Consider the following 27,930-nt stretch of genomic DNA (forward strand, 5'->3'; position numbering starts at 1 on the left):
TTCGCCAAGCGGCAATAGCCCAAGTCAGTAGCTCAGTACAGAAAGCTGGTCCAAGTGTACATCCTCTACACTGAATCCTCCTCCGCAGCTCCATAGCCAACAATAGTAACCAGCGTTTTACCATTTCCTTCTTCACCACCAGTTTTATTGCACGTGGACAGAGGCTTTCTCTTCCTGTCATGCAATCCTGGGAGACAGAGAACAACCCGCCCCCCCCCCCTTTTAACAGTGTATGTGAAGTGGCAGCCTCAACAGCTTGTGGAAAATAGCTTTTGGGTTGCTGAGTTTAATCAGCACCAGCAAATACCGTCTCTCGTAGCCTCACTGTTCGAAACTACTGCAATCCATGGCAGCTCTGTGTCGGTTAATTGATGTGGGAGCCCCAGCTGGTATACATAACATTTTGCTATCCGCATATGTTGTCAAAAGATAATGTTTGCTGCCTCCCTGATTGAAAAACAATTGCTTAAGTATGTCTGAGATGTCAGGGCCCATCCACATAGCATTTCAATTATAAACATTCAGTAAGCAATGTGCCAGAGCCTGAGGTGGTACAAATTGGCATAGCTTCAGTGATTTCACCTGAGAACCAGTCCATGTTTGCCCAACCGGTTCCACGGAGATTTCGTAAAAAAAATAAATTAGTGGCTGAGCAAACCAAGTGCCCTTGAATGGAATCTGAACGTGTACACAGCAACAAAAATGTCTGCATGTAGGTAGAAGGCAGGGTAGATTTGCATCTTATAGCCTAGCAAAATCATAGTCTAATCATAGTCTAAGCTTTTGTTAAGTCGCCAGCTTTTTTCATCGCATTCATTTCAAGGTTGTAAAAGAAGAGGAAAGAGACCAGGAGCAACTAGGAGACTGCAGAATCGACCTCAAGGCTTGGAACGGTTAAGACCGTTAAGAAGGAGAGGCCTCTGTGCTGAATCTTGGTGCTAGAATCAAAGCAGGCAAAGAAATCAGCTTCCCCATTTAATACATCCACCCCAATTTTGAGGGGATGATTTTTGAGGGAAAGTTATGTGTTGTGTACAAGAAAATGTGGTATTTTACCTAAATGAGCAGCCCCAACAGGCAGGGCTACAGCAGGAGCATCTCACAGTCTGGTGGTTAGGGCATCCTCCCGGGAGGTGGAGGTTCAGCCCGTCTCAGACTGAAGGTGCAGTGGATCCCAAGGTCCTGAATGTGGGCCTCATTTCCTATGAGAGGGTCTAACCACTGAGCTACCGGGAAACAGAAGGGCAGCACTACCATCTTTGTGAATAGACTTTATCTCCCTTTTGTCTTTGTAACTGCCCCCAATGATTTTTTTTATTGTGCCAAATGAACATTGTGTGTGTACGTGGGGAGTTAGCCAAGGGGGGAAAAAAAATGTCCCTGTAGTGTACGTAATAGCTTGTTTCTGAATTTTGTGTAATAAGAAAGCAACCAACTTAAATTTAGACCAGACATCAATCCATAACACACAATGAAGACATACTGCACCTTCAGCCTGTTAATAGTACCATTGGCAACAGAAGGACTTTTCCTATGATTAAAGTTAAACACAAGCTAAGTGGTACCCTGGATTGGGGGTAATGTGAATACACGTAAAGAAATGCCCTCAAACTAGCAGGGGCATGATTTCTTGTTTTAGTAACACTATCTTGTAATCATTGGGCCTGCCATCCTTACCTTTATTGACCTCAAAGCTTGGAGCGGTTAAGATTGTTAAGAAGGAGAGGCCTCTGTGCTGAATCTTGGTGCTAGAATCAAAGCAGGCAAAGAAATAAATCTCTTATTTCAAGAAATTAGAAGCAGACAAAATTTACATTTTACAGAAATGTAAAGTGATGAAAAAACTGAGAAATTTTCAAACGAGAATTAAGGGCTCAGATTCCACTGAAATCCTTGGGAAAAACCTAGCTCAACAGAACAACAAAAGGTATATATGGGACCCTGGCCATCTGGACGTACTTTTTATCGTAAACATCAAATACAGAATAGATGTATTTAGTAGGTACCAAGAGGAGACAAGTGTTTATTTAGGCCAATTGCTAAAATGCACTAGACAGAGCACTTGTGCCAAACTATTGGGAAGACTATCCAACACCAGTTGAAAATAGAAGACAATAAGCAAAGGAAAACATAGGCGAGATGTCAAGCAATGTTTCCTAACAGTTAAAATCTATTGGACTACGGAACAATCCCCCAAGGGAAATCATACAAGCCGTACTTCAGCACAAACCAGGTTCTCAAGACAAGTGAAGTATCTGACCATTGGCAGAAGCTGTACTAAATCAAATACAACTTCCCCATCTCTCTGTGTGTGTGTGTGTGTGTGTGTGTGTGTGTGTGTGTGTGTGTGTGTGTGTGTGTGTGTGTGTGTGTGTGTGTGTGTGTTCTACAAAAGCTACATTACATTATTTAAAAGATTACGGTTGCAAAGTCAAGATTGCACCTTAATTCTGCCCTTTCCATATATGCAATTCAAATAATTTTTAATCACACGTCATGTTTTTCTACACAATCCTGCCTCAGTCCATGCAGACAATGGCCAGTAAATAAGGCTATTTGTAGAGTTCCCCACCTCATTCCCTGAAGAAATTACAATGTCAGTAACAGAGGAGACAAAGTTTGCAAGGAGAGGATGGCTTTGTGGTTAAGGGGTCGCCACAAATTAAATGCAACTGGTGCAAATATCTGTGTGGAAACTCTTATATTATCTTAAACCTATGTTGATGCAATTTGTGCCCATATATTACAAGCGATGTCAATCTAAGGCAAGCTTAATAGCTCCGATTATTGATTTGAATAGATCAATACAAGCTCTGATCTCCATACCATTTGTGAATTGGTTTTTGCAGTATGAAACAATGCAGCTGCCTAACATGGCCGCAGTTAGTCCAGCTAAAGGATCTCAAACCAGTAAAGCTTAATTTGTGGAAAACAGGATTCACAGTATTAGTGATTTTTGCTAACTACTTTTTTTTAAACAACATAGTTACAAGCTCTAAAAGTGTCTATTTGCAGCACTGCACAAGCTTAGATTAAGGTCTGATTTTAAAACTACTTTTCGTTAAACAGTGCAATGTCGTGTTTAGACCGGGCCTAAGTGACTGGGCTGAGAGCTGGGAGATGTGGATTCTCTTCCTGGCTTTAGCATGAATCCCTTACTTGCATAAGAAAAATCAGAAAAGGGGCTAGATACTTAGGGCTGAATCCTATTTAATCTATTAGGGGTTTAATTGGATTTATGTGCCTATGTAGGATCCTTTTCCAATCTGATTAGGTCCCTGAAAAATAATTAATACAAAGGGTAGAGGGAACTCCTCTTCCTGTTCCCTGCTCTTTGTGACTTTGCCCTTGACTTCAGTGAGAATAAAATCGAGTTCTTAGATTTTTTTGCTGTATTCACTTGTTATAACAGGACAGCTTCATGCCCTGGATGGCAGCTATTCACTGGACAGCATTAGCTGCCGTGCTCTCCTGCGGGTGGCAGTAGCATGGCCACCCATCAGCTGCAGTAGCAGCTATTTCTGTGCCCCCTTCCCTCCCACAAAGGTGGCACCTGGGGCTGCTGCTCTGGTCACCACCTCTCAGCTGTGCTACTACTTATTGTCTCTCATCCTCTACTTTGAACATAGAATCATAGAAAATTAGGGTTGAAACTTCCCTTGCTGCAACTTGAGACTGTTGCTCCTTGTTCTGTCATCTGCCTCCTCAGAGAACAGTCCAGCTCCATCCTCTTAGCAACCATCCTTCAGGTAGTTGAAGGTTGCTATTAAATCCCCCCTCAGTCTTCTCTTCTCCAGACTAAAAATGCATCCCTGGGGAAGGAACCAGCTTTTTATTATATGCGTATATGGAACTGAGGCTTCTCATTACAATAAGAAATGCTACTACTACTAATCATACTAATCACATTAATCATAGTTCCTTCCTGCAGCAACCTTGTCTCATTGTGTTTATAAGTACCAGCACTACGGTGCTGTAAAAGCAATTATTAGCAATAATAATGTGGAAATTCTTGCCCCTTGTGAGCAATTGCCAAACAACTAAATTAATTTAGCCCAGCTACTGCAGTGTCACTCAATCACTCTTTGACATACTCCAGCCACTGCTTGTTTGGAACGAGTGCAAGCTAAAGGTCTGCTCGGGAGTTTGGAGGCGCATATTTCGGGGCTAGCTCCTTAATCAGGTTCACAAACTCGGTTTTCTCTATGCAGGCCTTGCACACTTCTCCCCAGCTATCCAGGATCTTCCGGAGCTCTGCCACTCGCATTTTGGAGAGATCCACTGCTGTCAGGTCCAGTTTCTTTTCTGCAAAAGAAAAGAATGCGAGATATAGTTCAGAGGGCACATAAAGCTGCACGTGGTCCTCAACTCCTCTGTGCTGCCAAAGCAGAGAAAAAATAATCCAGTTAATACAGAGGCTACAAAGGGATCTCATCACATGCAGGTGACAGCTGAGGGAGGGCCTGACAGGCTGCACGTCCCTCCGTGACACAGCATGATTGTATAAGCACAACAGTCATGCATGTAAGATTCAGGACCTCCTTGATTCTTCCAAAATAACTTGTAACCCAAAGTGCACTGAAGCAATACTGGGGTTCAGTCTACTGAGTCTGAATATAGTAGGCTCCATTCTCTCTTCAAGCCCTCATCCACTCCCCAGTTAGGGGACTCCACCTTCCTTTGCAGGTCTGTGTAGTTGTTCCCAGGCATGCACTAGCCAGACTCCTACTCCACAGAGCCTCCTCTCTCGCTTCTTGGAACCAGCGCACAGCTGGATTTTACCCTGAGCAGAAGGGGCTCACTGATTACCAACTGGCCTCCATCCCCCAGCTTGTCAGCTGTTTTCTCAACCACCTATTTCCTTAAAGCATCCAAGGCCTGGAGGAGGGGTGAGCGAATGGCTCTGGAGTCTCACTGCGTGTGACATGAAACAGATCGCCCTGTTTCAGAGACTCAAATGATTAGACACAGAAGCCACAGGATTCTGGTGCTTTACTTCCTGGATATGCATGCCTAGCCTCAGTAAAAGGATCTCCGCTATGCACACTGATGCAACTCCTGGCTTTCTTTTAAAAAGACAACTTTTTTTGTCAGAATTCAAAATGGAGCTGGATAACTTTATGACTAAAAAAAGCATATTCACCACTTGATCCTTCAAGACACTTGAGTGCCCTCAGCAATTTGATGCCAACAAGAAATGTTAGTGCTCAGCACCTGATGAGCAGCACTCAGCCTTTTGCAGAATCAGGTCAAAACAGGTGGAAAACAGATCTCATGATCTGAGTACCTGCTGTTGGGGTGAGGAAGGAAGGACCCTTATTATACTGGCAGGATGGACCAGATGCATTATGGATTTTTCCTTACTTTCCTTTGCATCATCTACAATGGCTGCTATATGCTGACAAATTTGATGGATCATTGAAAGCGGGTTTGGCAAATAATATACAGTGTTACTCAGTATTTTATGTTTGTCTAATAGAAACCTCTTCTGAGTGGTTTATAGGCTTCTGAGAAGGAAGAGGAGCCCCTTTTATAGATAAAAACCCTGTAAATAAAACAACAATGGACAATAATTTAGAATTTATTTTCAAAACATAAATCCTTTGCCAATCAATTGGCTTTTGGCCATGCTGGGTCAGCTCCTGCTGAAATTAATGCATGAAAGGACAGAGTTTGGCCCTCACTGATGGAGTAAGATAAGCCCAATTAAGGCCCTGAAAAGGTTCACAGAGGTTCACAAAGATTTCAGTGAGCTTTGGATCATGTCCTAAGTCCTCTGATTAGCTGTAGCAACACACTGGTGCTGCAGTTGCTGGGCCAGGATAGCTCTTGACACTATTAAATATTAAGAGTCCCAAAGGCAGAGTGGCAATTACTGACTGAATCAGACAGATTCAGATCAGAGGAAGGTTCATTGTCACTGGTTAGCCATTTAATTGGTCACTCCTCACCCTCTCTCTGTGGCTAGGCAACCAGTAGGGAGTTTTCTTTAAATGGTTTGTGTGGGCAGGCTGAGTCCTCATGATGATGGCTTCAGCACAACTCACTTCTTAAGCTTTTGACCCCCAGGGTGGATGAGTGCACTGCAGTTGTGGCTAGCCGGTTTTCATGCCTGCACCAAAACTGCTTGCAAACAAAGTGAGTGTCATGTGAGCAGTTTGGCTCAGCTGGACAACACGAGGCCTTTGCTTCTGCTCAGAGATGTTAAAGCACCACAGAGTTTAGGGTTGGGAGATAGATGACATTTAAGATATGGCAGTATCGCAAATTGAGGGTGACTGGCAAATGAAAAGACAAAAGGCGCTGTCCTCAGATTTAACTTCTTTATGGTGCAGAAAGGCTTGCAAGGATTCTTTTTTTAATATACAAATTTACAGGGTTTTTATTGCTTGTTTTAACATTATAAATCACATAAACATTTGACTCTGTAAAGTCATGTGTGTCCACTATAAAAGATGAGCGTTTTTTAAGTATCAATGATATAAAGGAAACCTAATTAAGGAGAAGATGTGCAACAAACCCCTCTCTTCCTAAAGGATTCAACACAATTCTCCATTTACTTAAGAGCCAGAAAAGTGCCCATCCATGGCTCCCAAAGAGGACCTTTGAGTCCTCCAACACAATTAATGAAGAAAAGATATTTCATAGATTTCACAGACATTAGGGCTGGAAGGGACCTTGGAAGATCATCCAGTACAGTCGTGTCCCCCCCTGCCCAAAGGGCAGGAAGTCAGCCAGGGTCACAGGATCCCAGCAAGATAAACATCCAGTTTGTTCTTGAAGGTGTTCAATACGGGTGCTTGAACCACCTCTGATGGCAGGCTATTCCAGACCTTGGGGGCTCGGACAGTAAAGAAGTTCTTCCTTATGTCCAGCCTGAAACAGTCTTGCACTTCGTCATCCCTTGGGGTGCTCTGGTGAACAAACGTTCCCCCAGATCCTGGTGGTCACCCCTGATAAACTTATAGGTGGCCATCAGATCACCCCTGAGCCTGCGCTTTTCCAAGCTAAAGAGCCCTATGGCTCTCAGCCTTGAGTCATAAGGTCTGTTTTCCTGACCTCTGATCATGTGCGTGGCTCTCCTCTGGACTCTCTCAAGCTTCTCCACATCCTTTTTGAATTGTGGAACCCAAAACTGGACGCAGTACTCCAGCTGCGGCCTCACCAAGGCCGAGTACAAGGGGAGAATGACGTCCCGGGATTTGCTCGAGAAGCATCTATGGATGCACGCCAGCATTTTGGTCGCTTTACTAGCCACAGCATCGCATTGCAGGCTCATGTTCATCTTGTGGTCAATGATGACCCCCCAAGTCTCTTTCTTCTGTAGTGCTAGCCAGCGTAGCACTGCCGAGCCATAAGGATGCTGTTGGTTTTTCCTCCCAAGGTGGAGAACCTTGCATTTTTCGGTGTTAAACACCATCAGGTTCTCGTCTGCGCATTTGCTCAGCCTGTCCAGGTCAGCCTGGATCACCCGCCTGTCTTCTGGTGTGGATGCTCTGCCCCAAAGTTTGGTGTCATCGGCGAACTTGGCCAGTCCGCTCCTGACTCCAATGTCCACATCATTAATGAAGATGTTGAACAATATGGGTCCAAGGACAGAGTCTTGGGGGACCCCACTGGTCACGGGCACCATGACGATTGACTTCTGTCAATTACCACCCTCTGGGTCTGACCACGGAGCCAATTTTCCAGCCAGCAGATCATGGTGGACCCAAGGCCACAATTGGCCAGTTTCGCCAAGAGGTGATCATGGGATACCAGATCGAAGGCTTTTTTGAAGTCAGGATATACGACATCAATCTCTTCTCCCTTGTCCAGATGATGGGTCACTTGGTCGTAGAAGGAAATGAGATTGGTCAAGCAAGACCTACCCGCAACAAACCCATGCTGGCTATCCCTTAGGATGTTGGCATCAGCCAGTCCATCAAGGATGGCCTCTTTAATAAACTTTTCTAAGATCTTCCCTGGGATAGAAGTCAGGCTGATGGGCCTGTAGTTTCCCGGATCCACTTTCCTCCCTTTCTTGAAGATCGGCACCACATTGGCCTTCCTCCAGTCTTCAGGCACTACACCAGAGTGCCAGGAGTTTTCAAAGATCTGTGCCAGGGGCTGGGCTATGATCCTCGCCAGCTCCTTGAGCACCCTGGGGTGCAGATTGTCAGGACCGGCTGACTTGAAGGTATCCAACCTCTCAAGGTGTTCCTTCACGAGGTTGGCATTGATGGAGGCCAGGGGATCTCCCTCACTCAGACCTCCCTGTCCCATAGCAGGCATGGGCGTCCCATGGGACTAATGAAAGACCGATGCAAAGTACCTATTTAATAGGTTGGCTTTTGTGGCAGGAAGCCACATTTGTTTCTCCCCAAAATCTCTGTGCTGTGACAGTTTGATTAGGATGGGCCCAGCAGAGGAGACACACCCTTACCCTATCTCTTTAGGTAACCTGAGCTGGGTACATTCCTGAGGGAGGGGAGAAACCTGCTCCCTCTGACTACATGACTGGTATCAGCTACCTGGGTGAGGGGCTTCTACCTGGTGGGCTGGAGTCTGCCCGGCAACTAGTGATGTATTTCAAATTGGTTGGCTGACAGCCAACAGGTGCTGGCCTCCATTGGACCAGGTGAATGAGGTCACAGGGGCTATATAAGTTAAGACTGCCCAGGAGGAGGGGACAGCAGCCATGCGGGGAACTCAGATTTAGAGAGAATCTGAAACTGGCTCTCTCCCCCATAACTCATGAGCGAGGAACGGCCTGCCTCCAGAGGGAATCTCCAACAGCCTTGGGATGATGCTTGTGAGTAAGCTACTCGAGATCTGGTTAGATCTATAGCTGGCAGTAACTCAGATGCGTGATCAGCCAGACTGTTTTGCTCTATGGGATGTCTATGATATTGCTCTGTCTTGTACCCTATTTTCACCCTATCCCTGTAATCAATAAAGTTCTCCTTTGTGACCGGTGTAGGAGAGTTATTGAGGGGTGGGTCTAAATTATGCCTAAGAGGCCCCTTAGGTCTGCAGACTAAGGGAGACTTTCCTTTTTGACCTCCGACTTGGGGAAGTGCCCGAAGAGCCTGTACTGGGTCGAGTACCCGTAGGACTATTAGGCCTGTGTTTCCCCGAGGACACAGGGCCGAGAGTGAGTCCCTTCTCTGCGTAGTGGCAGCTTATGTTACCCCCAGGCTAGCAAGTGTGCTCCAGGAAGGGGGTCAGCCAGACGCGAGGCACCCCTAGGGAGGCACTCAGAGCCTGGAAGGTGGTCGGGTGCAGTGGGGTGGGTGGCTTAACGCAGAAGCACCCCCTGCTGGCCCACCACAGCTTTTTCCTGGGCGTCAGTTGTCAGTTGCCCCACCTGGTTCAGCAGGGGTCCAGTGTTGCCCTTGCTTTTCCTCCGGCTCCCCACATATCTGAAAATATTGCCCTTGATGCTCAAAGCTAGTTGGAGTTCAGTTGCAGCCTTGGCTTTCCTGGTTTGCTCCCTGCAGGACCGGACCAGTGCAAAATAATCCTCCTTGGAGGTGAATCCCATCCTCCGTCCTTTGTAGGCCTTTCTTTTTAGCCTCAGGAGGTCTGCCAGATCCCTGGAGAGCCAGGGGTGCTGCTGTGCCCTCCTGCTGCCTTTCCTCCGAGACGGAATCAAATTGGCTTGTGCATTGAGGATCGCTCCCTTGAGGAGCAACCGCTCTTCTTGAACTCCCCACCCCTGGGGTTGTGATCCCCTAGGGCCTCACTGACAAGCCTTCTGAGCTTGTCAAAGTCGGCTTTTCTGAAGTCAAGAACTTCCATGTTGCTGACTGACTTGCCAGCTTTACGGCGGATGGTGAAGGTGATCAGCTCGTGGTTGCTGTCACCCAGCTTCCCATCGATCACTAGGTCACCAATTAGGTCATCCCCAGTAGCCAGTGCCAGGTCAAGCAGCACTTTACCTCTTGTTGGCCCATAGACTTCTTGAGTCATGTAGAGGTCATCCATGCACAATAGGAAGCTTTGCAACCACTCAGATTTTGCTGAGCGATCCTCCCACGAGATGTCTGGGTAACTGAAGTCACCCATGACAACCAAGGTCCTGGATCATGCGGCCTCAGCCAGTTCCGGGGCGAGCTCCTGGTCAAGCTCTTGACTTTGGGTGGGAGGTCTGTAGTAGACTCCCACCGTTGTGTCCCCTGTGCCGTGTTCCCCACGGATTTTAACCCAGAAGGTCTCCAGTTGTCCACCCTGCTCGCCAACATCAGCTTGCAGGGATGTATAGCTTTCCTTAACATAGAGACCTACACCCCCACTCTTTTTATCCACTCGATCTCTCCTGTACAGGGTATAGCCATGTATACCCATGGTCCAGTCATGGATGGAGTCCCACCAGGTCTCCGATATCCCTATGATATCATAATTATTTGCGTTAAGCAGGAGGACAAGCTCCTCCTGCTTATTCCCCAGGCTCCTGGCATTTGTGTACAGACAGGCAAGTGTCCCCTTGGGCGCTCTTGCCTTGCCCACAGATTGCACCAGGGCTGGGGCAGGGGTGGGCTCCTGGCTTTGCAAGAGTTGCTTAGCGGGCCAGCAGTGCGGTAGTCCCCCCATCCCTCAGTGGGCTTAGTTTAAAGCCCTAGGGAGCAGGTCAGCCGGTCTGGCTGAGAAGAGCCTCCTCCCCAGGGGAGAGAGGTGGAGGCCATCTCTTCCCAGCAGCTCACTGCCTCTCTCCAAAGAGCAGGCTGTGGTTATGGAAGCCAAAGCCTTCCCAATGACACCAGCATCGCAGTCTTTGGTTAACTACATGGATCCTCCTCTCCCTCCTCAGCCCATACCTGAGACTGGGAGGATCGAAGAGAACACCACCTGTGCCCCTAGACCCTTTAGCCCCGCTCCCAAATCCCTGTAGCACCGCATGACCCAGCTGGGAGCGCTCTGAGCCGTGTCATTGGTGCCCACATGAATAAGGAGCATGGGGTAGTGGTCTGTGGGCTGGAGGAGCTTAGGGATCTTTGCAATGTCATGAATGCGGGCCCCCGGGAAGCGGCAGACTTCCCGGGCTAAGGGGTCGGGGCAGCAGATTGCCCCCTCGGTCCCCCTCAGGATGGAGTCTCCCATAACAAACACCTTACATTTTGTCTTGGGGGAGTGGGGGCAGTAGCTGCAGTTGAGCCTGTGTTGCCTGCAGAAGCTGGCAACTCAGCAGGCTCTGCTGGGGCTGCAAGAGGTGTACCTGTTGCTAAGCTCCGGTGGGGCAGGGGCCTTGGTGCAGCGGGCCTTAGGGCCCTTGACCACCTTGGTCCAGGCCCCTGACTGGACAGTGGGAGGTCTCCCTTGTCCTGGAGGGAGACCATGGTCTACCCTCTGGCTCCCAGGGGAGAAGAGCCTAGCAGTAGAAGTCTATCTCCTGCTCAAAGTCCCTGATGGCATGCGATCTCTGGATTGTGGCCTGGAGCTCCTACAGCTGGCAAACCAGAGACCCCAAAAGGGAGCAGACCCCACATGGGGAGATGGCCATACTCCCAGGCCCCAGAGCCTGAAAAAGGGACAGGCAGCCCCCGCAGCCCAGAGCCAGGGGCTCCGTCTGCGCGGAGCCGGGAACCATGGGCTCCATCTGGGTAGCCGTCTGTGAGGTGCTGGGGAGGGGCCACAAACCCCGAGGGGACCCTTGGGGTGCGGCGCATGCCCATCCATGTCATGCCTCTCATAGGCTGGCTACAGCTGGGACTGTGTACCCTGGGGGGCTCACAGGCCGGGCCTCAGCCCTCCCGTGTGCCCTCCTACGCAAACTTCACACTAACTCACGCACTGGCAGACGAATGCGCCTGTTTGCACAGCCTGTTTGCGTGGGTCCCTGGGGGGCTGGGTGAAGTAGGGGCCTGGGTGGGGTGAGACCTGGCCCGGCTCCATTCAGCCACCTCCTCCCATGCACTAAGGGGTTAACCCCTTCCCACCACGAGCCCCACTTACCTCTAGCTGTGCTGAGGGTTGGCAGGGGGCTCCGCAGCTGCTGGGGGGCCTCTGGGGGGCTTTGGGGGAGCGGGGGCACAGCGGGCTTTCACCCGCGCATCTCTCGCTGCTCCAGAGCCTAACATGAGACTCTTGATACTTCCGAGATAAAAAATAAGCCAGAAACTCACTGGAGAAACATTTCTGGCCTAGTATGCATAGAAGTGAAACAAACACAAAAGGACAAGCCTATTTATTTTCCTTTCTACATCACAGTTTGGAATGACTATTGTTCTGAGCAGGACCCAGTGAGAATTCATGAGCGTGCACAGGTAAGGAGGCCCTACCGTATTTGAGTTCACAGATCTGAATATCAATCTTCTTCAGCTTATCACAGATCTTGGGCACAGGCACATGGGCACTCATTGGGCGGCTGACTTCACTGATGATCTTGGTAGGTGCATCACTTATTGCTCCAATGTAATAGCACTGAAACAAGCAGGACACACAGTCAGCACTGAAGAAAAACAGGAACAGTGGAGAGTGTTAAAGGGTGCATGTATTTTCAACACTTGCAGTAAAACTCAGGGTTACTGACAGCAGGACCGTCTTGTTGTGACTGTTAAATGGATCCTTCATTTAAGCTCAGCAAAATTCAGAATAATGCAAATAAGGCACCTCTGGCAAAACAGGAAGTGAATTTCAATCAGATATACCTTGCCCATAAGGTAATTTGGAAACCTTTAATAAGCAAATAGCAGCTTCTACCTTTTAGCTGAATGGCCACACTGAATGGGATTATTTCTACTTTAAAAATATACCATTATTAAAGAAGCCAAGAAATACTGTATACTGTAGGCCTGTGTCAATAGGGAACTATTTGATTCAGATTCGGCCAATTTGGATGCCAGAGATTTGAGCTGGAGATCTGAATCGTTTTTCTGATTCGATTTGGCTGAATCGCTTCGGAAGATTCAGAGCCGATTCAGAGATTCAGCCATAGAGTATAATGGGAAATCAATGAAATATCTATAACTTTGTTGTCTTTTGGCTGATTTGGATGCTGAGAGCATGATGTGTGCCAAGTTTCAAGGTGATAGGTGCAGGGGTTTCTGGGAAACTGCACCTCAAAGTCCTGAAAGCAAAACTCATAACATAGGTGACACTGTGTGTGTTAAGGCACAGAGGGGTGAAAACCACAGGGGTGGTAGCCCCTGCTGAGGTCACAAAGCCTGCCAAGTTTGAAGGAGCTAGGTGTAGGGGTTTGGGGGGAACTGCACCTCAAGCTGCAGACAAGCAAAACTCATGACATGGGTGACACCACGTGTGTTAAGGGTGCAACAGGGTGAAAACTGCAGGCCTGCTATCCCCTGCTGAGGCCACGAAGCCTGCCAGTGTCAAGGAGATAGGTGTAGGGGTTCTGGGGCCTTGCATCTCTAGCTGCTGACAGGCAAAACTCGTGACATGGGTGCTTGTGCAACTGACTGTCTCTGTCTTGGGCCAGAAGCAGTTCCTGGCTCTGTATTGATTCTTTCCTCGGCTTAGTCTGTGGTTTTGTAGGTGTTAATCCTTGCTCGTTAACTCGTTATCTAGTAGCTAGCTACTGTGTATTGAGCTGGTCCAGAGTGAATCATGATTGATTGCTAACACAGTAGTTTAGCAGCCAGGCCTGCAATAGTTCTCCCCCCACCCCGGTGCCCCAAGACAGACACAGTTGCACAAGCACCCATGACCCGAGTTTTGCCTATCAGCAGCTAGAGGTGCAGAGCCCCAGAACTCCCCTGGACCAATTTCCTTGACAGCTGGCAGGCTTTGTGGCCTCAGCAGGGGCCACCATCCCTGCACCTTTCACTGTTGCGCCTTAACAGACACAGTGTCACCCGTGTCATGAGTTTTGCTTGTCCACAGCTTGAAGTACAGTTTCCCCCAAACCCCTGCACCTAACTCCTTGAAACTTGGCAGGCTTTGTGGCCTCAGCAGGGGCCTAGCATACCTGCAGTTTCACCCCCTGTGCCTTAACATACACATGTGGCGTGAGTTTTGCTTTCAGGACTTTGAGGTGAAGTTTCCCAGAAACCTCTGCATCTATCACCTTGAAACTTGTCACGGATCATGCTCTCAGCAGAGGCTACCATCCAAGCAAATTTAATTTGAATCAGCCTAAAGACAACAAAGTTAAATATTTCATTGATTCCCCATTATACTCTATGGCTGAATTGCCGAATCTTTTCCATCTTTTTCATCTCTGAATCTGAATCGTGATCTGAAGCTTTGCACAGTCCTAGTATACAATACCAGGTTAACGTTAACCTAGTAAGTTAATACATGATAATGAACTGCCAGTTACACACACATGGCACATCATGGCCCTATTAATGGTGCATGTCAGACTGTTCCTTGCACCTTTTTCTATATGAGAGAACAACCAAATGAATTAGTAAGTTAAGGGCCAAATTTTGCCACCCCTTTTCATGTTAAATACAAAGGGAATAAGGAAATATTCAACATGAGCATGTTTAGGAAGAGAAAATGCTGGGCTCACTACTGACCACGCTGATCAAGACTTTCTCATTATTTCCTAGGATGTTCCACTCCACCTTTCTGTTTCCACCTGTCTCTTGTCTGAGACGGTAAACTCTCAAAACCCAGCTTTTTAAGCTTTTCACTTTGGCACTAAATCATGGAGAGCTTAGGCTTAACATCATACATTACTACACATCAGATCTGCTGTGCACTTCAGCAGACATGGTCTGTCCTGCAGCCCCAGGCCCTGAATTTCAAAAAGGAGGGCAGTCTTTGGTCTCCTTGTGGCCATGCCCCACATCCATTTACAAAAATGCATTGAACACAAGATTGAAAAATGTAGGGGACCTGACGTCTTCACTTCCTGGGAGCTGGCAATCAGTGCTTTTCCCAAACCCAGGAAACAAGTCATCTGTTTGCTGACAGAACAGGTAGAGCACAGGTGCCATTGGCAGCCTGCTTCACACAGTCCTACCTGCTTTGATATGAAGGGGTGAAGCAGAACTAAGAGGTGAAGGCATAGTTTGACCCACACCTATTCAGTCTTTTATTACTTGGACATAGGATCATAGGAAAGTAGGGCCAGAAGAGACCTCAGGAGGCATTTGAGTCCAACCCCCTGCTCAAGACAGGATCATCCCAATGCACTTTCCTATACAATTACTTGTCAAAACTATTCTTAAAACTGCATGAACAACCCTTTTGAACAGCTATGGTGTACAATGCCCAGGAATGTCGAAACAGTCAAAAAGCTGCAAACACATTAATGCATAATGTGCTAATTAATGCCTAATTAATGTAGGATTTCATCCAAATGGAAAGATTCCTATTGATTTCAGTGGGTGTTGGATCAGTTCCTTTGGGATGCAGACCCTTACCCACTGGAAATTAATCTAGGATTCCCCAGACTCATTTTCACATATGCCACTGAGCATGTTTTGTGGCAAAGCAGTTAAGGTGCCTCACCACCAGGGTTTCAGCGATAATTTTGAACTCTGATCCAGATTTGTGTCAAAGGCCACCCCCAGTGGACCCAACCGCAAAAAGGCACCTGGTTATTTGGTCTGGCAACAACAGAGATGTCTTGATATGATGCCAGACACATTACTCCCTTGTGTGCTACTGGCTACCGAAAGTGGTGTATCTTAACCAGGGCTCATTAAACCCATGCAGACCTTTGACCTTTGCTTTAAAAATGCTCTCATTGATGTAGTTAGGTCTAAATTAGTGCCTGAGAATTAGGCAGTGCAAGAAAAGAGATCTTTTTTATCCAAGCACCTTCTAATCAGTATTTTGTCATAGTTGGGGGCATGCAATATATGAAAACGAGAATGATACCAGGCGCTGTTCTTTTCCTTTTGCGGTCTTGCAGCTGCTGAGCAGAGCCTCCTCTATGGCAGCCACAGTGAAGTCTGAATGCTTTTCTTTTAAGGAGTTGTAAAATTTTTCCAAGAATTCTTTACACACTGTAACAAGAAAATAAAATCTACAGGTCAAATAACGAGATCTGGTAAAGCTGCAAAAGGAATTTTAACAAGTTGGCTGAGGACAAGGACTCATTAACGCTTAAAAAAATCAAAGAGGACTGATTTTAAAATAAGAACAAAACCTGAGGGATTTAGAATATGTTTTATTTTCATCTATAGGATCCAGGAATGATAGCAACAGCTTTGTGTGTGAAAGTGGAATTTAGTTTGTCACCTCTTGATAGATCCCATTAATTCTTTTATTATAACAGCAGAGCAGAATATGTCAGCACTTTGATCTTGGGTCAATAAAGCTAATCTCAAGTCTTGTTTTAACTAGGAAAATTAATGGTGTTTAATTCCCATTTTAAAAAAATCAATTTAGGTGGCATGCAACTGGACATGGCTGACAAGTCAGTGAAAATAATGAGAAGCCATGTTCTATAAGTTCCATAAGCAGAATACAAGAGTTTTGAATCTTCAGTTATTAAAACACCCTATTCTCGTAATTTTACAGATGAGGAACTGAGGTAGAGGGAGACTGAATGGCCTACACAAGGTCACGTAGGAAGCCTCCAGTAACACAGGGAAGTGAAATCCCAGATCACAAGTTAGCCTCTTAACCACTGGGCATAAACCCTGATCTCAGCTTAGCCAACACAATGCTGATATAACTTATTCTGACCTGCACCGACCAATCAGCACCATGTCAGCTGAACACAACCAGAGGAGAAATGTGGCAAAGTAAATGGGGACAGAGCCGTTTTCTTCAGTGAAATCCTGTATGCAAGCAAAACACGTCAGCCGGAGTCGCTGGTCAGTTCAGTTCCCCTGGTATGAATTGTTGAAGGACAGCAGTTGTGTAGTGGACAGTAACTATATTTTTGGAGGCTGGGTTTTTTGATTGTCCCATGTTGTCAGACAATCGGATTTTTTCCACTTGGTTACTCAAACTAAGGGAGGTGTTCCTTGATGCTCCTTCGACAAGAAAGGAAAAAAAAACACCAACAACTCAGCTTCTGGAAAATGGCAAATGAGCTTATTTAGGTGTGTCTGTAGAAACCATTAACGCCCCCCCCCCCCCGATGCATAAGCTGTGTCACCAAGAATGCAGCTTTTCGAAAGGCCTCAAATTTCAATGCAAAACTGCTCAGCAGTTGTATGCTGCATTTATGCCACCTTCAGGAATGAAAAAAAAATCCTTTCCAAAGAATTGCCCTGCAAACATTAGATTAATATATTTTTCAAAATTGCTCCTAGGCATGATTTGAAATCCAGCATCCCTAGAGCTCTACCAATAATAAATCTCATTCAGGTCATTAACAAGTCAAAAGTGTTTAATGCAACTGATTCACTAAAGGGCCTTTCCTTTTCTACAAAATAAGTTTCATACCTGGTCACTTCACCTCTCCCTGCCTCAGTTGTGAAATTAAGATGACACTTACCTCCTTTAAGCGCATCACGATCTAGTTTTAGTAAGTGCTGTGTAATAGGTATATTTATTTTACCTGATACCGTTCATGGTGACACACGTGGTTACTTGCTTTGGGAATTGTATCTCTTCACCCTTCAATAAAAGGCAGCCATCTCTGGGATGACACGCAGCACCAGTTTAACTGATACACCGACACTATAGACTTAAAGTGCTCTGGGTCAGCAAACCTGCGTACAGAATGGGACTGTCAATAAAATGCAATTGCCCACGGTGAGATGTAGCCAGGGGAGAGAGGCTGAGATATCTATTTTTACAGAAACATCTCGGGAGATTTTAATGATCACAAGCAATGGTGACCAAGGTTTTACATCTTGGAAGGCACCACGTACCAGTGCAGCACCAGTAAAGTACCATCCCGGGGAACTGGTTCTGTGCAAACTTTGAGGGGAAAGTGCCATCTGCTGTTCAGTTCCTACAGCAGTGAGTTTCTCCCTGGAGGTAGTAAGACAGACAAGGTTCTTTGGGTAAATTTGATATCTTTTATTAGACCAACTCAAATTGTTGGAAAAATTCTTCTTAGCAAGCTTTCAGATATAAATAGCCTTTGTCAGGCTGAGGAATATACCTATACCCCTAGAGGTAGTAAGTGCATTTACTCATCCTGCCCTTTAGCATCCAATAGGAACACAGGCTAATGCATCTGCCATTTAGAGCCTCCTTCAATCTTAATTTTCTAGAATTAGTCAGGACATGCACAGATTAATTAAAAAGGATGTTTTAATCCCCAGGGAAATTTCAGGGCATATGGCTAAAATGAGCAGCATGCCAAGCAGTGCAAACATATTCTCTGGTTTCCCATCAAAAACGCTGTCATGGGTTTATGGTTTTTCCATTTAGCACCATGATTTTGCTACAGGGCCCAACCAGTCCATTATGGGTGACACCAAGGAGCATCCGCATGCAAGTCTTAGCAACTCAGCCTGATTGTGAGCGTTTAGTGCACAAAGAACTTGGATTTGTGGGAAGGCACAGCTCACTTTTTGCTAATAGCTTTTCTACCCAGTTGGTCTGACCTTTGAATTTCTGGAGCCCCAAGATGCCAGAGGAGAGGATTGCTGGTATGAGTTCCCTCATGCTTCTGGGAAGGGAACAGGATTGCCCAGGTTTTTTCTCCACAGATCTAGCCATTGCAAGTCACGCTCTGGGAACTGTGCTTATACTGAAGACTAGCGCTGATGGCTGCACAGGTGAGAACTGGCTGGTTTCTGTAGAAGTTCTAGCTAAATTTCTACCTTGTTATTGCAGCTGAACTTCCCCACAATGCAGCCTTGCAACTCATAGGGAAGTCCTACTAGCTCCATTCCAGCAGGGAACATGAAGCCCCAGTGACTCTCCTAAAGTCAAAAGGAAGGCTGTAGCTGAGGAAGGAATGGAGCTCAGATCCCCGGAGTGCTAGTCAGTGCTTCCCCCCCACCCTCCCAAAGAAGCCTGACTACATTGAAGGCTTCAATATTCGTCAAACACTATTCTTGCAGGCTGGGTGTATTTTCCATTTTTCTTATTTAAAAATATTTTTTTGCTGCACCTGGTACCAACTCCATCTGCCTCAATGGGCCCATCTACAGGATGCTACGTTGCCAGAGTGACGGACCAGGGCGATATGGACTCCACGGGTGTCTCCATGTGACCAGCAGACACTTCACCGCAGTGGTGCACTCCCCCATTATAGTGCAACGCTACGGAGAAGTAGCTGCTAAAAATAAATGTGCGCCGAGCAGACAGCGCAGTATGGGCAGTTACTGGTTTAGTACTTCCTTTCGGAAGTACTAAAGCCCTAAAGCCAGTGCAGTAACATAGGGCAACATGTAGACATGTGCATCACACCCACAGCCCCCCATCCCCATGTCCCTACTTACCAGGGGCACAGCCTGGGTCCGGACTGCTGCTGCTTCCAGCCTTGCCCCACTTCTATTTGCTCCAGCATGCCATGCTGGAGCAGCAAGGGCATGCAGCAGGCAGAGAAATGCTTTGGCCAGGTGCTAGAGCATCCCTTCGGAGGACCCAGCCTCCAGTTGCTTCATGGCACTTAAGAATCCACACTGGAAACATTTTTTCACTCCTAGCATGCTGCCTGCCGCATCTCAAACTGCTTTGAGATGTCGCAACAGGCACGTACTTGCTTGTTTGGAGGTGGCCAATGTGTCCAGGACTCCCCTCCACTGGCTATAGCACTTTCACCAATACTAATTTGCCAGGGCAATAGCAGCATATTCCGGTCTGACCAGCTCTATTAACTGCCCAGCAAACGAGCCAGGGTCACAGTACAGCTTTGTGTGGCAATGGCGAGAATTTCACGTCACGGCATTTGCTAGGTGATGCTGCCAGAACTATTTAACATACAATTGTGTGTGCCATTTTATATGCTAGGCTTCTTGCTAGTTGCACTGGGTTGTGGTGACTTCTTCCTAAGTGGTGGAATTGGCTTGCAATTTTGGGAAGCTTTGAGGGCTCCTGCATTAACTATTTCTGCTCTTTCTTCTCCCTACCTCCTCAACATTTCTTCAGACCTCTTCACTCTCCCTCCCCCCCCAAGTCCCCTCCTCTTTTCCTTTCACCCTGTAAACAATGTTTCTATCCCCTACAAGTCCCCTTGGTCACAGACCATCTATCCTTCTATTCCTTTTCCTCTGTAACCCAAGAGATGCAAATAAGCCAACAGCTGGACGTATTTCAAAGGAATTGTTTTCAGTCATAAAACTTACACAAACCTTCATTTTAGTGACCATAAAGCTCACATTGCTGTGATCTAGCTGGACTTCTCTATCTCTTTCATCTTGTTCAGAAGCCTGAGTTTTTGAGAGAATATATTCCAGTGGCTAAAATGCTACAGCCTAAGACCTGGTCCCATTCCAGACATTGCCCCAGAATTCATATGACCTTGCTTTTAAAATAATTTCTCTGTACCTTGGTCCTCCATCTGTAAAATGAGACTCTAGCTATTTCTTGCCTCAGAGTGGGGTTGCAAGATTTAAGTTATTGTAATGCATTCAGATAGCATGCTAATGAGAGCCATATTGGTATCCTAGATGGAGAGTTATTATGGTGATGCTGTGCTTGTTACACTGGATGGCTGGAGCTGCAGACAGATGTTTCTGCAGCTGTCTGTGTCCTACCTGCATTCAAGGCCTACTCCTTAAGCATTAGTCAACAGGTAGCTTTGTGTACATGCCACCGAAGCTATCGTGGCTCTTACTATATGACATCACCTTAAAAAGCACCAGTGCACATAATCCCTTCAGAAAAAACCCTCCCCGCCAAAAACACATTTTTAATTTTGTCACTGTAGAACCCATCTTCTTTCTTTTCTCCGCTGCCCCAGTATTCGGTAGCAGATACCTGGGGGTTGATGATCACATGTGCTTTCTTGTGTCACAGGTCTGAACATCATATCGAGTCCTTGGCGGAGTTTTCGAAGTACAACTTATTATGAAAGCATCTCGACTCCGGCTCAGGTTTGAGGAGTTCAGTCAATCCTTCTCTTACCTTTCTGAACGCTGGCTGCAGCAAGCCAACGGAAACACAGGTAGGAGTTTGTTGGCACCTGAAATCTTCAAACTTCCTCGTGTTATATAGGGGTCCTCCTGAAAGCCTCCACCCCAGCCACAGCTTTCATCAGTCCCAAAAGAGGACTCAAAATATGAACATGGTTAAAGTCACCCCAATCAGAAAGCAGGTTAGAAAGGACTGGATCTGGAGGTTTGTCCTTTATGACTACAAGAAGGAACATTTTGGTAATCATGCAGTATCAATGACACACCAAGCTTTCACTTCAAAGACTGGTCGTGCATGGTTAGAGTTGCACAAAATCAACACTGGGCTCGACTTGTTCAGTGACTTATTTGATGCAAACATTTACATTTTATCCATGCAACAAATGGCACGCAATGCCGTTGACATAACAAAAACATTGATATATTCCCGGTCTTTGCCTCTCTCATTTTAACCTCCATGTCCTTTGTGATTTGTTGTTCTGGAAGGAGCTGCAAGAAAGGCTTACCCCTCCACTGATGCAATCACAGAAGGCAGACTTAAAATGTCATTTGTTTTAGAGTATATAGGTTATCAGTAGCCTTTTAATCAATTGGATAGCAAAAACAGATTGGTCAGCTTCACTTTCTGGTTGGGAAACTCCAGTGTCATGTGGCTGTGACACTGGCCCGGTAATGTGTATGACCTTGATACGGAAAATTTTGTTTGGGAGGACTCTTGGGCTTCTGCACAACCTCACAAACCTGGTATGTTGCACAAAAGTAATTTTTAAGACTGGGGCCTCAATTCCTAGCTGTCAAGCACTAGCATGGTGCTGTTGCAGTGTACATTCAGTTTTTCAAGAGACTGTCTAAATCTAAATGAAAATGTTGTCTTTTTAAAATGTTTCAGATTGCCATAAGAATATATTTATTCAGTTTACAGTTTGAATTTTTAAACGAAATCTAAGAGCCAAACAGTTAAGGTCCTTTTAAATCAAGTATATCCAAAAATGTTTGTGTCTCTCTCTTCCTCCCTCACACAAAACGTCCCCTGAGGGAATGTCATTTATTTTCTGTTCCTTGACATAACTGGCTTGTCATTTCTTCCTCCTCACTGCAAAGAGGAAAGCCGATAGAAAAGAAATCTTTTGAAGACAACCTGTCAGTATTCAGCCACTGTGTACTGATTAAGTCATCTATGCTAAACACGCACACAAAACAACAGATGATAACAACTTTTAAAGAGAATTCACAAAGTCATATAGATGGTAGGAGAGGGAATTTTATTATCACATTTTATTGTATACCTGTAGCAAGTATAAGCCTTAGTTGTTCCATAAATTACAGGGAGGAAAGGAAATGTAGGATCATAGAAAAATAGGGCTGGATGGGATCCCAAGAGACCATATAGTCCAACTCCCTGCTCAAGCCAGGATAATCCTTGTCTAAACTACCCCAGACAAATGTTTGTCTCCACTTAAAAATTTTCCAGTGACAGAGATTACCTAGAGGTTATGAAATATGCTCCAATGCTTAGCCACCCACATGGTTACAAAACTCTTCCTAATACCTAACCTAGATCTCCCCGGTGCAATTTCAACCAATTACTTTTTGTCCTGTTCCCTCTGGACACAAAGAACAACTGATCACCCTACTCTCTAAAACAGCTCTTCTTGAATGTCAAATTCCCCATCCATCCTCTCCTTTCCAACCTAAATAATCCTAGTGCTTCCAACTATTCTTCATTTGAAGATCACTAAATCACTTTTGTTCCTCTCTCCTGCATTATGTCGCCCCTTTCCTACGTCTTTCGTGAAGTATGGTGCCCAAAATTGGATGAGTCCCCCACACAAAACTAAATAATGAGCTGCATCCGAGGGTACTGAAGGAATTGGCCAGTATCATAGCAGAACCACTGGCACCACTGTTTGAGCGCTCGTGGTGCTTGGGACAGGTTCCAAAGGACTGGAAAAGGGCCAATGTGGTCCCTATTTTTTAAAAGGGGAGGAAGGAGGATCCAAGTAATTATAGGTCAGTCACTCTCAACTCCATCCTTGGAAAGGTCTTTGAAAAGATTATGAAGGATCATATTTGTGGGAGTCTAGCAGGAAAAATAATGCAGCAGGGAAACCAGTATGGATTTGTAGTAGGTAGATCATGCCTGACTATTCTGGTTTCGTTTTATGACAGGGTCACAAAATGCTTAGATGCAGTAGAGGTGGATGTTGTTTTCTTGGACTTTAGCAAGGCTTTCAATACGGTATCTCATCCCATTCTCATAAATAAATTAAGAGGCTGTGAAAGATGTTTACGCAGTCTCATGGGTGGCAAATTGGCTTAGCAGTCGCACCCAGAGAGTGGTAGTAGACAGGTCAGTATTGACCTGGAAGGATGCGGGTAGTGGGGTCCCGCAGGGTTCGATCCATGGACCTGTACTCTTCAATGTCTTCATCAGTGACTTGGATGTGGGCGTGAAGTGTACTCTGTCCAAGTTTGCAGACGACACTAAATTGTGGGGTGAAGTGCACAATCCAGAGGGTAGGGAACAATTGCAGGCAGACCTGGAAAGGTTAGGAAAGTGGGCAGTACACAATAGGATGCAGTACAACAAGGACAAAAGCAGAGCGCGACACCTAGGGCATAAAATTATCCAGCACACCTACCGGCTGGGAAGTGACCCTCTCAGAAGCACAGAAGTGGAAGAGGAACTGGGAGTCATAGTAGACTCCCAGATGTACGAGTCATCAGTGTGACAAAATCATCAGCAAAGCCAGCTGCACTTTATCATACATCAGCAGCTGGAGTACTGCGTCCAGTTTTGGGTGCAATACTTCAAGAAGGACATTGATAGACTTGAGAGGGTCCAGAAAAGGGCCACTCGTATGGTTAGGGACATAAAGGACAAGCCCTATGAGGAGAGACTGAGGGACTCAGCTGTTGCAGCTGGAACATTTGGGAGAGAGTGGCTGGGCAGGAGCCACAGAGCCCCAATCACCTGCAGCCCCTGGGTCGCCTGCTGGACAGCCCCAATCTAGACCCTATTTTCCTACAGCGTCATACAGGTCAAAGCATTCCTGTCACTATAAGAAGTTTGGTTTAACAGTGCAGATGACTTTACTTTTACAATGATGACCAATGATGTAAGACAGTGGTTCTCAGCACTCCTAGATTCAGCTTACCCCTTCAAAACTTTCTGGTTTTAGATTTGGAAGCATCCCTGGTTGAGAACCACTGTTGTACTTAAGAACCACTGAAATAAGTGGAGGCTGAACTAGAACAGTGTGTGACAGCCAGGTGAAACTGCCCCACACACAGTGAGGGCAGATTAGGGCAATTGATGACAAATAGGAGGGGCAAAGCTAAGCTCTTCAATGAGTTTTTTGCTTCTGTATTCCTGAACATGGAACAGGACAAATCTCCCAATTGGATTATAGACAAGCACAGGGGGGAAACCAGCCCACCGTTACTGCTGACTTAGTGAAGGGACACTTGGAGGGACTGGATGTGTTTAAGATAGCAGGCCCGGATGATCTTCATCCAAGGGTGCTGAAGGAATTGGACAGTGTCACAGCAGAACCACTGGCAAAGTTGTTCGAGCACTCATCTCGCTCAGGTCAGGTCCCAGAGGATTGGAAAAGGGCCAATGTGGTTCCTATTTTCAAGAAGGGGAGAAAGGAGGATCCTGGTAACTATAGGCCAGTTAGCCTTGCCTCTACCCTCAGAAAAACCTTTGAAAAAGTTATTAAGGATCACATCTGTGGGAGTCCAGCAGGAAAAATAATGCTGAAGGGCAATCAGCACGGGTTCATAACAGGGAGATCCTGCCTGACTAACTTTGTTTCTTTTTATGACCAGGTCACAAAATGCTTAGATGCAGGGGACGTAGACGTCATCTACATGTTTTTAAGAAAGCCTTCAATATGGAATCTCATCCTGGTCTCATAAACTAAGCAGCTGCGACATAAATGATTACACAATTAGGTGGGTGGCAAATTGGCTAATGGGACGCACCCAGAGAGTGGTAGTGGACGGGTTGCCACTGATCTGGTAAGATGTGGGCAGTGGAGTTGTCCAAGGTTCGGTGTTTGGACCAGTGCTGTTCAACGTCTTCATCAGTGACTTAGATGAGGGCGTGGAGAGCATTATGTCCATTATGTCCAAATTTGCGGATGACACCAAATTATGAGGTGAAGTAAATACACTAGTGAGCAGGCAACGAATCCAGGTGGATCTGGACAGGTTGGAGAAGCGGGCAGAGCAAAATAGGATGCAATTCAGTAAGGACAAATGCAAAGTGCTGCACCTACGGAGAAGGAATCACCAGCACGCTTACAGGCTGGGGGATGACCCTCTCAGCAGCACTGTAAAAGAAAGGGATCTTGGGTTCAGTTGACTCCAAGATGAACATAAGTCTTCATTATGATGAAGTGATCAGTACAGCTAACCACACTTTATCATGCATTAGCAGGTGCATCACAAACAGGGCAAGGGAGGTGAAACTTCCTCTCTATGTGGCACAGGTGAGGCCACAGCTGGAATACTATGTCCAGTTTTGGACGCCGTAATTCAAGAGGGACGTGGATAACTCTGAGAGGGTAAAAAGGAGGGCCATGCGTATGGTTAGGGGCCTGCAGGTAAGGCCCTACGAGGAGAGATTGAGGGACGTGAATCTCTTCAGCCTCTGCAAGAGAAGGCGGAGAGGTGATCTTGTGGCCATCTACAAATTCATCGAGCAGGTGGGGGGCAGCAAGGATTAGGAGCTGCTCTGATTACCAGGGCACCTCTTGGAATAACTAGAAACAACGGCCCCAACCTGACAGAAAGCAGATTTATGTTAGACATCTGGAAGAACTTCTTTATGGTAAGGGTTGCCAGAATCTCCAATAGATTTCCATGGCAGGTGGTGCTCTCCCCTACCTTGGGGGGTCTTTAAGAGGAGACTGGACAAGCACCTGGCTGGGGTCATCTGACCCCAGCGCTCTTTCCTGCCCAGGGCATGGGGTCAGACTCAATGATCTGCTGAGGTCTCTTCCAACCTTAATATCTATGAACCTCAGTGCACAGCCAGAGAAGTCTAAAGCAGGCAGACTTTCTCCTCACAGAAACAGAAGAGAACTGTTCTACATGCCTCTGGGAGGAGCATGGGGGGGAGGCAGGAGGAGCTCTGATCAAGAACAGCTGCAGCAAGAATGGGCACTGCTGCCTACTTTGGGTTAATGTGACCATGTGCTGCAGTGCACGGGCCAGTTCCACCTGGCTGTCGTAGTATCTCTGAGACAGTCTCATGACACCCCAGGAGGGTGCAGCACCCAGCTGAGAAACACTGACCCCTCAAGTAGTGTCCCTCTTTGCTCCCCAGTACCAATGCGTACAACCTTTTGTATATGACAGCTCTTGATACCCACTGTGCCCACTTTACCCACTCAGACCCTTGAAAGGCTCTTCCTGCAAAAGGCTCTTCCTGCAAAATATTAACCAAGAAACACAGAAGGGGTTAAGGGGCATTTGGTGAGGGCAGGACAAGAACAGAACTTTTGTTTTATGCTTTATCCTCCCCCCTTACCCTTCAGTGGTCGCTTCATTTCTACACTGCGAATTCTTAGCAGCAGAAGCCACGCCGTCTTGTACGTTTGCTAGCACATTTGGGGTGTTACTGCAACATAAATAACGTTTGTCACATTCCTTTATGCAGCCTTTCAACAAGCATGAATGAAGCAGAGAAGGCACAGTCTACGAGAGACCAATATGAATCTGATTAGAGACTCCTACACGGGGCCCGATACTTCCAGGTCATTGACCGTATTTACTCGAATCTAAGACAACCCTGAATTTAAGAGAACCCCCCTCCTCCCTATAATTAGATTCTATAGATGGAGCATGTATAAATTTGTTATAATGTTCAAGGTATAGAATTGGAAGGTTGTCTTAAATATATCCCTGCCAACTACAGCAACAAAAATAGTGGGCGGGGGGGGGCAGGGCAGGTGACACCCCCTGCCCCCACCCACTCATTCACCAAGCAGCTTTCCAGCCCCCACTCCCCTTCAGCATGACTACCCCCAGCTCCCCGCAGCCTCTGCCCTGACCCCGGCTCCCTACAGTCTCTGCTTCTTCCCCCCCTTGCTCTCCAAAGCCTTTGCCTCTTCCCTCCTCCTTGCTGGCAGACGCTGCTGGGGCAGCCCCTCCCGGAGCACAGCACTACCAGCTGAGCCCTCGCTAGGCCGCGCAGCACTGCTGGAGCTGCTGATCAGCCTGGCAGGGGACAACACTTCCATGCCGGCTGCTCAGCACCACAGCAGCTGCCTCCCCCGACCTGCGCACACAAATCTAATATTGCACAGACGTTAGGGCTGGAAGGGACCTTGAAGATCAAGTGCAGCCCCCTGCCCCAGATGAAGGGTGCCCCCCCACCATGATTGGGGGTGGGAAACCTAGTCTTAGATTCGAGTAAAGACGGCACTTCCCATCAGCTGGCAAGATGACACCGCAGGGCTCGGCGGAGAGGGACCTTGTGCCGGATTTTCTCACATACAACGTGCCCTTTCCCCCCAAAACCAGCCCGGCTGCCAAAAAACCCACAGCGCACCCAATACGGCTAGAGCCGCTTCTGCCTGCCCCAGGTTCCCCAGACGACACGACTCGCTGGCAAATGGCGCCGTAACCCAGACCGGCCCCACGAGCCAGGTAAGCGGCGCGCCGTTCACGGGCGAGCTGTGCCATAAACACAGGCACGGGCCACACATGCAGGACAGCCACAGCGCCGGTCACCGCCAAATTACGCAATCAAGGCAGCGCGGCCACACGTGCAAGGGGGCGACCACGGCGCGCTGCGCCACAACGTGCGAGCCACCGCGCTCTAAACGCGGGCGCATGCGCACGCGCGTGCCCTCACCTGGGCACGGCGCCTCGCCCGCGTCCCCCGCGCGGCCCAGCGCGCACAGCGCCAGCGCCAGCGCCACGGCCAGCGGCGGCGGCGGCGGCATGGCCTCGGCGGCAAGCCCCGCCCCGCGCCGGCGCGGCGTCACGTGGCGCCGCGCGGGCTTCCCATTGGGAGAGGTGGGGG

The 27,930-nt window shown here is 47.2% G+C and overlaps 1 protein-coding gene across 2 annotated transcripts; it reads right to left on the reverse strand.

Moving 5' to 3' along the window:
• Nucleotides 1-1,994: 1,994 nt before the first annotated feature.
• Nucleotides 1,995-27,887, reverse strand: CDNF (cerebral dopamine neurotrophic factor). Of its 2 annotated transcripts, XM_090041842.1 has the most exons (5): nt 27,760-27,887; nt 26,431-26,520; nt 15,775-15,902; nt 12,261-12,402; nt 1,995-4,305 (listed from the first exon to the last, which is right to left on the reverse strand). In XM_090041842.1, the coding sequence occupies exons 2-5, from the start codon at nt 26,447-26,449 to the stop codon at nt 4,127-4,129; spliced, it is 468 nt and encodes a 155-aa protein (XP_089897968.1). In that variant the 5' UTR covers nt 26,450-26,520; nt 27,760-27,887; the 3' UTR covers nt 1,995-4,126. The 2 variants fall into 2 exon arrangements, with proteins under 2 accessions (XP_089897968.1, XP_089897967.1); XM_090041841.1 differs by lacking the exon at nt 26,431-26,520 and having other exon boundaries at nt 27,760-27,879.
• Nucleotides 27,888-27,930: the final 43 nt, after the last annotated feature.

Source organism: Crocodylus siamensis, chromosome 4, assembly GCF_052110815.1.
Source record: "Crocodylus siamensis isolate JL-2025a chromosome 4, ASM5211081v1, whole genome shotgun sequence".
NCBI classification, from domain to species: Eukaryota; Metazoa; Chordata; order Crocodylia; family Crocodylidae; genus Crocodylus; species Crocodylus siamensis.

What these genes read in the sequence shown, in the direction of transcription:
- CDNF (XM_090041841.1), bottom strand. Translation starts at nt 27,850, where the DNA reads ATGCCGCCGCCGCCGCCGCTGGCCGTGGCGCTGGCGCTGGCGCTGTGC. An exon ending in GGGCGAGGCGCCGTGCCCAG is followed by an intron (nt 15,903 to 27,759) that starts GTGAGGGCACGC and finishes TTCTTGTTACAG; the next exon opens with TGTGTAAAGAATTCTTGGAA. An exon ending in AAGGAAAAGAACAGCGCCTG is followed by an intron (nt 12,403 to 15,774) that starts GTATCATTCTCG and finishes TGCTTGTTTCAG; the next exon opens with TGCTATTACATTGGAGCAAT.